The 11280-nt window shown below is 39.8% G+C and overlaps 1 protein-coding gene across 1 annotated transcript in view; it reads left to right on the top strand.

The window, feature by feature from the left end:
- psmd13 (proteasome 26S subunit, non-ATPase 13) overlaps positions 1-11280 on the top strand; it is a 133344-nt gene that overhangs the window by 3450 nt on the left and 118614 nt on the right. The window contains exon 2 of the mRNA XM_037695225.1: positions 10505-10583. Coding sequence (XP_037551153.1) covers positions 10505-10583 — 79 coding nt within the window. The remainder of the gene's footprint in view (positions 1-10504; positions 10584-11280) is intronic.

Below are 11280 nucleotides of genomic sequence, written 5' to 3'. Positions count from 1 at the left end.
CAGCAGGTCACTGGATTCACTGAGGTTAGGGTTGATGCAGACTTCTGCACCTCTGTGTCTCTGCCTGAATCTTCTCTGTGGATCTCTGGGGTTTAGAGCTCTGATCATCTCCCTAATTGACATGAGAACACAACATCAACAATAACATGGTTGTGTTGTTATTGATCAAAAACATTATCTAGGCTGAAAGATAAAGGTTTAACTGGTCAACAAAATCCTTTAAAGTTTAATTTACCTCCAACATGCAGCTCCACTGTAGAAAAAGACAGCAAATTTTTAACAACAATGTCTGATTGTCCTGTGGCCCCACCTCGCTTTTCTTTTGTCCTCCTCACATCTGGGTCAGAACCTCCTGTGAGGAGAATGTAATGAACTAGGCCTCCGACCAAAACCTGTCTCTGAAGACCTTCACGGGACAGGAACTGTTATTTCATTGATTTGAATCCAGAAATACAAATTAGCTCATCCAGAGACTGTCTAATTGTATCCTGAAGTAATCAATTGAAAGAACACTCTTCTTTTTTTTATTATCATGACTATTTTACAATATCTTGATAATCAAAAGTGCGTTTAGTTCATGTCATTTCTAATGTTGAAGTGAACTACTCATTTTAAATCAATTGTGAAACAGTATTAATGATTTTTTAAACCTCATTTAAATTAGAAATCAAGTTAAATGTCTATTTACAAAGTAATTATGCATTTTGATTTTCTGTCTAAATGAGAAGTAGTGATGTTGGTCAAAAGTCAGAGACAGAAAACAAGTTATTAGAACGGACTGTATTGTTTTTAAACCTAGCAGACGGTAAAAAGAGAAACACTGGCAGCTGCGTTCCTCTCACTTCTTCATAACATTTCTCTGTCTGTTCTAAACGTTCCTAAACATTCCTGAACCCTCTCTTGACTTTTAATAACCCTCTGACATCACTAGAACCACCCCGTTGGTTGTTTCAACAATCAGGAAGTACTAAGTGACCGGAAGTGAAGACTCATTTAAAAGTCGACACTTCCTGGAACTATTCAGTTCTGAGTCTTCTTGACTCTTCCGTTTTTCTGAGTCTTCTCAGTCTTCTCGAGTCTTGGAGCAGTCGGACTCAGTCTTTGATGGAGTCTTCTCAAGCCTTCTGGAGTCTTCCACTTCTGAGTGGAAACTCTGACGGAGTCAAAGATACTTGATGTGAATCCACCCGGGCGTAACGCCTACAACTTCGAAGGAAGCGTGTCTGTTTAACGGAGTAAACCACACGACTTCTGACGATGCCCAGCCACCCTGACCGGAGACGCAGTAAAAGGATCGTACTAATGGACTTCTGTTCCGGAGCGGAGGTATCCCCGTCTAAGGTAACGAAGTCTCTGCACGTCCTGAAGTGTACCGGAGGTTTGAGCTGGTTTTGAAAGAAGTGTGCTAATTCTGGTCAATCCAAACATACACCTCCCTTCATCCATCTCCTTTAAACTCCTTCATTCCTTCCTTTAAACTCTTCTATTTTGCCAGTAATCTAGATGCCTTCAGAAAGGTCCTGTTGTCTTATTAGTAAAGCGTGCCAAGTCTTTATTAATCAGAACCAGATCAGCTAATCAAGTGTACAATGTTTTGACGTTAAATTTTGATTCTGTTAAATAAATGACCGCATTTATTCTGATGGGTCAAAGAAAATTAACGTCTCTTGTCACTGATTAAACAATACTCACAGTTACCTCGGTCACATGGCATTAATTTAACTTGAAAAAGAAAGAACCCGTTGTTAAATAATTAATTAGTATTGAAGCAACAGCAAAGGCTGACCCCCACATTTCACTACATTTGGTGGGACCTTACGTGTTTTAAATAACATAAATACTGGCCCGTGCATCCACAGTTAAGCTGTCCGTTGACTACTACAAGAACATGAACATAAACAGTGAACATCAGTTGAACTGTTTAAGCAGCTGATCCAATGTCTAGTGAACTAGGCCTCCGACAACAATCTGTCTCTGAAGACCTTCAGGGGACAGGAACTGTTATTTCATTGATTTGAATCCAGAAATACAAATTATCTCAAGAGACTATTTAATTGTATCTTGAATTAATCAATTGAAAGAACACTCTTCTTTTTATATTATCATTACTATTTTAAAATATCTTGATAATCAAAAGTGTGTTTAGTTCATACCATTTCTAAATGTTGAAGTGAACCACTCATTTAAATCAATTGTGAAACAGTATTAATGATTATTAAACCTCACTAGATTTTTGATCATACAGTTAAATGCCTATTTATGAAGTAAGTGTGCATTTAGTCTTCTGTCTGAATGAGGAGTTTTAGTGGATGTCGGTCAAAAGTCAGAGACGAGTTATTAGAACGAAGTGTCTTGTTTTTAAAACTCGCAGACAGTAAATAACTTCTGCTGGCACCTGCTTTGTCTCATCTCTTCATAAACATTTCTCCGTCTGTACTAACTGTTCTTAAACATTCCTGCTGTCTCTTGACTTCTAGTGACCCTCTAAAATCGCTAGAACCACACCCCTGCTGGTTGTTTCAACCAATCAGGAAGTACCACGTAACAGGAAGTGGATACCCCTTTAAAAGGCAACACTTCTTGGAACTATTCAGTTGAAGTCGGAGTCTTTAGTCTTCAGTCTTCTTCGAAGTCTTTTCCAGTCTTGCTGGAACTTTCAGTCAGAGATGAGACACAACTAAGTAGCGGATGGATTGGACCATGTGCCAAGGGTCCCTCCATTTCAGCGGAGTCACAGCTCGCATCGCTGTGCACTCAACCCGAGCAGTACATGCTCTCAACTTCAAAGGAAGCTTATTCTGTTGATCGGAGCATATGGAACTACTTCTAAAGATTCTCAGCCACCCTGACCGGAGACGCTGAAAATGTAGTGTGCCAATGGACCTCTGTTCCGGAGTTGAAGTATCCTCTGCTCAGGTAACAAGCCGTTGACGCCCTGAGTGTACCGGAGGGCTGAGCTGGATTCGGAGGAAGAGTGCCATTTTCTGGTTCAACACATCTTCCCTCATCCATCTAAACCTCCTCTTTAAATCTTTAAACTTCCATTCTCCTTCTCCTTAAACTCTCTATTCGCAAGTAAATCAAACTAGATGCCTTCAGAGATGAATCAGTCTCAACCAGTAATGTCCTGTTGTCTTGTTAGTAAAGCGTGCCAAGTTTAGGGTTAGGGTTAGGGTTTTCTTTTCACAGATCAGAGAGCAGGTTTCTCTAAAGCTGACCAACACTTACTAACTTTTGATGGGGAAAAAAAAAATCTTTCGACGGAACAAAACGTTTTGCGCATGCGTCAGAATACGTCAACACTACGGCAAGCCGGCTGTAGTTAGCTTGTAGCTTCACTACTTAGTTCTCTAAGAAAAGACTTTAACGCCACTTGCGCACAGTTTTCAACTAAAAAAAGTAACAATTAAATCTGACAGCTCTGATTTTACACTTGAACACCACTTACGCACAGTTTTCAGCTAAAAACGTAAAGATTAAACTGACAACTCTGGTTTTACTTCAGACACAGCATTACTGCGGTTAGCCGGTAGAAGACAGATCTCTATCGTATGCAAAATTTCTATCATTTCTACCATATACCGTATATATCGCGCATTCCTAGCCTGATGTGTGATGATGGTTTCCTCCGCCTTACATACAGCAGACACTCGCACTCCAGCATCATTCATGCAACAAATGTACATGACATTTACAATGTTATATTTCCCTTTGCCTGCCTAAACTAAGGTTCTTGTCTGTCCCTCAACTTATAAACACCCATTTCCCTCACTGCCTATTCTAAAACGCTATCTATCCCCGTCTTTAACCATAACTCCATATGGTCTTCTGCATGTATTCTTCTTCTAGTAGCAGAGCCTCCAGGAAGCTGCAGCGACGAGCCCACAGGTCCGGCCGGCAACCCAACCCTAGATTATTTTTTCTCCTTCTAGATTCTTTCTAGTGTAGTGATCCAACCTCTTCTTGAAGTCCTCCACAGTTTGCTTGTGAAACCCCCAGGATGAACAGTGGACTGCTGGTTCATCGTTCTGGATCCTGGACACAAAATCATCTCTTTAAGAGAACTTTCAATTGACTCAAGTCATTTAATCATAAGTCATTTAATCAGACATTCTAATCCATGTGTTATGATTCATGAATGAATAAGAAAAGAGGAAAATCAGCAATTTCATTTCTGTGTCTTTTTCTCTGTGATTATGCTACAACATTTTTAAGTGAGTAATGATTTTTAAATCTCATTTAGACTTCTTATAAGAAATGTGTAAGTGAATGTCTCTCAGAAGTTCAAGGACAGGACAATGTCTTCTGTGTCTGGAGTGTTGATTCTCTGTGCAGACGAAATATTCAGTAATCAGAAAACACCGGTGCCTATCCTCTGCTATTTTCTTTCACTAACCCCAAAACAATTCTCAGTAACCTTGGAGCAGGAGTGTAAAACACTTTGCTTTGAGAGGTTACAGAGTTCTGCTGAAAAGGAAGACGAGTGTGACTTTGCAAGGGTGAAGTCCACGGTGGTCATTTTCTGAAAGATGACACCTGTCTGGAGTGTTGGTTCAGGTCATCACGCCAAAGACCTATTCAACATCTCAGGAGTTCAGCACGTTTGCTGAAATTCCACTTAACTTAATCCTATCTTTCGGGGGAGTTTATTTTGGAAGCTGAGCCAGTCAGCCTCGTGGTCCCAAGTTGATGAGAAGCGGATATAAATCCCTGGAGATAAAAAGACTCAGCCTTGCTGGACGCCAGGAGAAGGCCTCTCTGAAACCCCACCAAGGTAAAGAGTCGACGCTCGGGTACCATCTAGCTGAAATCACCGGGAAACGTGCTATCTGGTTTCAAACAAGATAACTCCCCATCTTTTCTTTATTATCTTAGTTAACCCTAAGTATCCACTTTTCCTTCTTAAAGTTTACTCCATCTCTATATTTCCCTGCCAGTAAAGATAAGCTAAAAGCCTGCAGACATTAATTTAAGATCTAAGGACATGTCTGTTGTTTCAAGCTGCAAGTGAGGAATCATGGCCGTATGATGTCTCATTGTAAAGCTCATTAATAAAGCTGTGTTATTGTAATCAATTATGCCAATCAATGTGTAAAATGTGTGATGTGTTTAAATCGTTTTGATAAATAAAAGACCGCACTGTTGTTGGTGGGTCAGAAATTTAAACACGTCTTTGTCCACATTTAATCTTCTAGACACGATATTACTTAGTCCAGAAAAATGAAAGAATCCGTTTAAATTAAGTATAATATTATGTACTTGAATTAGTCCATATATTATAAAATGTAAGAGAGCACCCCTGAGCTAAATCCTTCTCTCGGTGTCTCTCATTACACTAGGGATCATCCAAATATAGGTGTTTATTTTAAGGATTCTGCCTTATCAGAAGCACAGCCCTGACCTAAAGTAGAAAAGAAAAAAATATAAAAATAATAATAAATACGTCGCTTGGGGATGCACTGCTGACCAGTTTTTTTCCAACTACAGACCTAAGGAGGCTATAATAAACAGAAACCCAAGGTCATCAACTTATTTCAAGAAGTTAGCAAGGCTCCTCAAAGGTACCCAAAAACCCAGTAGAGTTTTCTTAAAACTGTCACATGACCACACCGCTTGACGCTGTCCAGACATCCAAGTTTCAACGCGTTTCCAGTAAACGGCGACGGGTAATTACACCCAGAATGTCTTTCCAACTGAGCACATTTCTTGTAAAGGTTCTCCCGTCAGCTAAAATAACGTCACAGTTTTTATGTGGGGCTTTAAACCGTCAGCTTCGTCGATATTTTATATACGGGCATTTAAATCAACTGGACAACGCTTAATTTTCAGTTAGCGTTGTTGCTAACTCTTCCGGTTTGCTCCATGCACGCCCAGGTGAAAAAAATGTCTCGTATATAAATTGTTACAGTAGTATAATAAGTGATTTTGTGAGCGTGTTTATCGGATGTAACATTCTACTGCCTTTTTTTCACTAAACTGCGCGCACCGGACCGAATTCAGAGCAGCCTGAAGTCCTTAAGGGACACGCAGAAATTAGATTTAACAGGTTTTCCACTTACCTCATGTTAAAAGCTGGCTAGAAACAGTCTGCTCAGACTCTGTCACCTGCTGCTGTGTCACCATTAAACAATAAGAAACGAGCTACCACTTATAAAGATGGGAGATCGGGTTTCAGGCACCAGCTATTATGTCGAGACGAGGGCTGGCTGCGGGCCACAGGTTACCCAGAGGCCCCCTCTTGAACCCAGGACCCGCCTCCAGCCCACGTCGCTTTCCCCCCTGGCTTGAATCTCCCTCAGAAGTGGCAACTCACACTAACAATAAATCAAGGAAACATGAATTTAGTTTTACCAATTGTATTAAATCAAGGCAGGAAAAGGTTACAGTTTACAGCGCTGGTTTCTCTGGTCTGTGACGTGATCACAAATCCGGAAGAACCCAGATGTTCACGTGTCATTACTCATTTATAGGGTCCTAGACTCCTCCTTCACAGAAGGGGAGTTCAACCTGTCAGTGTATGAGAGGGCGTGACTAAGTGTGATCTCAATTCACCACTTGCTCTAGCCGAGATCGGATGCTTCCCCCCTCCCTCTCCGCTTTGCTGCTCTGTCTGTGAAATTGGTGTGAGACTCTCTTGCATTTCTTCCGAACCATAATTATGGACTGTTTTGACCAGTTGGTCCCTCAACTCAATTTACAACATTTCTTCGAAGAGAAGACGGGCTGCGAGCCGATTTGCCCTGTTGGCATGCACGCAGCTAGATATCTCATCGACTTGGAAGACTTGATGATGTGTCTTTCTCTGCTGCCATCTGTGGATTTTAAAGACGCATATTTAATTGGATTTTCGATAACTGGTTCCTACTATTTTGGATTCAGCTTGTGCTGGTTTTATCAATCAATCAAGGAAGCCATCGGCAGCAAATTTGGACCCGATCTTGCTACTTGCCTTTATGATGGTGTAGATGAACAGATGCTCAGATATATTCATCAATTAACACGGATTCTTCATTTTTCTGGACTGAATAAAACGTGCATTGAATTTAAGGAAATGCAAACGTGAGACGTCATTTATCTTTGACCCATCAAAATGAATGCGGTCATTTATTTACAGAATCAAAGTTTAACATCAAACATTTACAGTAATTTGGCAAATTATGAAAATAACAACAAAAGCAATCAATCAGGAAAAATCATACGGCCATGATTTTTCCGTTGCTTCACCACAGACATTTATGAAAACTGTACAATTATGATCTTTTTAGCCACACGGCGGTGGATGAGCACTTTACACAGACATTTCTAAAATATCTGGAAGAATTTCTACTTGAGAGAAGAGTTTAAAGATGGGAAGGAAGTTAAAGGGAGTAAGGATGGTGTTTGAGGGAGAGTGTTGAACAGAACGGCACTCTCCGGGCTTTCTTCAGCTTTTTCCTTACAGTACACTTAGGTGGTGAAATCGACTCTTTTACCTGGAGATGTCTCAGGCGAGGTTCCGTTTAACGCACCCTTCAGCGTCTCCGTAGGATGCTGTTACTCGTCCGGAGTAATGGCGAGATTCTGTCCGACACAAGCTCACCTCAGTGGAAAATGTTATAATCCCATGAAACTCGGAAGAGCTCTGTGGTCATGTCAGGGTCTTCCCGGCTCCCACAGCTACTGCACAGCGCTAGGACATATCAGAACTGTCCGCGCCGCCGAACTTCTCCAACCAACAGAACTGGGCTTCTCCGCGCAGAACTGAACTCATCCCAACTCTCACAGAACCAAACTTCTCCGACCCACAGAACCGAACAGAACTGAACTCATCCCAACTCCCACAGAACCGAACTCCTCACAGAACTGAACTGAGTCAACCAGGAAGTACCGACATTTTAAAGAGCTCTTTTCCCGGTTCATTCGGGAGTCTTCCCATTGGTCAGAACCGACCAGACGGGGTGTGTTTTGTGACGTAAGAGGTTAGAAGACAGCAAGAATTGTTATGGAACAGATCAGAAATGTTCTCACAGACAGAGAGAGTTTTGTTTTGGCGAGTTTTAGAAACAGGTGCCAAAACCCCCCTGTTGACGTCTGAGAGGATATAAACAAGACAGTTGTTCCAACGCATGTCTGCTTCGACTCCTGACCCTGGAACGCACACTTGCTCATTCAAAGACAGAAATCAGAAGATGCATAATTACTCTGTAACAGCTTTAACATGAATTCTAACTTTGCATGAGAATTAAAAATCATTACACTGTTTCAGTTAATAAAATCGATTAGTTCACTGCAACATCTAAAATGGTTTGAACTAAGACACTTTGATTATCAACATTTGTAAAATAGTAATGATAATAGAAAAGAGAGTGTTCTTTTCACTTGAATTTTCAAGAAAGAAAGTCTCAGGATGGGTGAACCTGTATTTCTGGATTCAAATCAATGAAATGACAGTTTCTGTCCCACAAAGTTCTTAAGGTCAAGGGTTTTGACCTTAGGCTTAGTTTGACATCAGGTTAGGTTCACTACAATGGCTTGGTTCGTGTCTCGTGTACCCAGACTCAAATGCTTTGGGCTGAATTGATCAGATCTTGGGGATTTTACTCAGTCACGTTCCATTGGCGTGGCCATGTTATTTTTGGACATTTCGGAACAGAGTTGATCAACACAGACTCAAGGTAGATGTCATTGAGTCCTGCCTGTCCCCAAAACAACTGTGTGTTTATCTAAGTTGGCTCCCCTTGGCTGGCCTTGAAGGCCATCTTATCTGAATTCACCTGGAGAAAATGAGATCTGACGCTCACCACCCCTTCCCTGAGGAATTTCCAACTGATAAGCAGATGAACCAGCTGAATAAACTTTGTGTCATCATTTCAGGACTCTTGGATTCTCATAGATGTTATTCTTGGCCATTCCTCGACATACCTCAAGAGTGTTAATGGATCTCACCGGAGGACATTGACTGATTACAGTGACTTTGAGAGCATCTATAAGCGTTGTTGACCGCTCTCATCTCCAATTGCAGAATGTCTACGTAAATATGTGCTTGTTTGTGTGAGGTGTTTTTTTTAATATTAGAGGTTTTTTTTCTCAGGCAAGAAAAAAGTCTGATAGGAATTTTTTTCGCCTCCAACTCCTACATGTGTCCAGTTAACCACTGTTTTTTGTCTCTCCAAACAGGTCTTGCGTGTAAATGACCCTTCGAGGCTCAATGTGATTTATCTGTTTAAATAAAGGTTGAATGAATGAATCTTAATGAATGAGACTGTTTAAAAAGCCTTTCTACGTGATGTAGCAAGCAGATTAAACTATATTCCCTGGTGGATATTGAATCCCAGGGAGACTCTTTTTAGAGTTTCTGGCCCAGTTTAACCCAGTCAGAACCGGGCCATAATTTCATTATAATCCCGTCTCTGAGCAGATCAAAAACCCCACGACCAGTCTAGATAAATTTCTTAACAGTAGTGAGTGCTGCACATCCGGACACTTAATTTTATTAAAATATTTTTAATTACTTAATATGAAATCATGATATCTTATCATATTCTGATAAATTATGTAGTTTTAAATAAATTTATATTTTTATAAACCTGCTTGAATATTTATAATGAAAATTTGAGATGAAAGCATTTTTTTTTCCCCTGGGACTCATTACTGTAATGAATTTGTGACTCCAAAATGAGTAAAAAAATAAAAATAAAACAACCCGAGTATGCCCATAAAATCTTCCAAGCCATTCAATAGAATGGGTTCATGAGTCACCCACCTGCTACCTGCTAAGCTAAATGACAGACAAGGAACGCTGTTTCTTAAAGGGAAATTATACCATTCACCTCCTCTGACCCCACCCCTTCCCAGAAAAAAAAACTCTTTGGATCTAGACGATTAACATAAATGACATATTTTAGTTTGAAATTGGTGAATTTCGGTGAAAAGCGACTAGTTTGCAGGTAACTGTGTCACAGGCTTGAACTAAAAATGCATTCATCTTAACCTTCCTTGGGATCTTTTCTTTCATCTTTTCTCTCCCTTTACTTTTGACTGTACTCGTCTCTAGTTTGACAGAGCGGTACTGCACCGTAGCTTCACAGGCAGGAGCCGGCAGTGTTGGCTTTTCAAAATAAAGTAAATTTTAACATTTCATGATATTTAAATTTATTTCATTCTATATAAACCTTTATTCTGAAAGTGTGGCAGCCTTCATTTTACCATGGCGTTGCGCCTTGATCAATTACATGTAGAGGAAACCTTGGGTTTTCATTAGTTGTCGGTTATAATCATCCACATTAAAAGAAATAAACATTTGAAATATATCAGTCTGTGTGTAATGAATGAATATAATCTACAAGTTTCACTTTTTGATTGGAATTACTGAAATAATCAACTTTTTCATGATATCCTGATTTTATGACCAGCACCTGTATATCCTACGTTTTTGCAGTTTTTAAAAAAAAAATTTGAACGCAGTCTCATTTTCTAACTTGACTGAAGTTGTTTTTCTTTGTGACACTGTTTTCACTGTTGGCAGGTTGTGGCATCAATTGACACTGAACTTGACAGACTTTGTTAAAGATCCATGCTTCAAAAAAGGGGATGGCCTCATCCAGGTAACTAAATTTACATCACACCTGTTACCTGTATATCACTTTCTTATCAATGTTCCAAACTGTGCATTGTTGTCCAGGGGTCAAAAGTTTTGTTTTGATTGTATAAAGAGAGACTAAATTTATTAAATATTTAAAAAGATATTTAAAAAATATCCTGATGCATGCTCGATAATCCAGGTAGAAAAATCTAAAAAAAATCTGGTCCTCTGGACATTCAAAAAACAAAATGAAGCAAAAAAAAAAAAAAAAAAGTAGAAACGTTTAGTCTTTCATCCGAAAGACTTCTTCAGTCTGAGGTGCTGTATTCAGCTCAGTCTTATAAATGGCAACTTCTCAGAGTGGATCAAAAGGTGCTATTTATAAGGCTGACCTGAATACAGCATCTTATGCCCCTTTTCCATTAGTACCGGTACGGGCCGGTACAGCCCGGCTCTACTCGACTCGGTACGGTACAGGTTGTGTTTCCATTATGCTTTCAGTACCGGTTCCAGTGGGCGGGGTTCAAATTGACGTCACCACCTCTCACCAGCTGTTGGTACTGAGACACAGAAACTGTTTTCAGTACAGGTTGAGAATTTATGTTATTTTGAAGTTGTGTGTATGTATGTATGCATGTATGTGTGTATGCATGTATACATGTGTATAAATATATACATATATAAACATATATATATATATATATATATATATATATATA

This window comes from Nematolebias whitei, chromosome 2, assembly GCF_014905685.2.
Source record: "Nematolebias whitei isolate Nwh7 chromosome 2, NemWhi1, whole genome shotgun sequence".
NCBI lineage: Eukaryota > Metazoa > Chordata > Actinopteri > Cyprinodontiformes > Rivulidae > Nematolebias > Nematolebias whitei.
The sequence above is the reverse complement of the archived record's forward strand: the minus strand, read 5'-3'. Positions and strand labels throughout refer to the sequence as shown.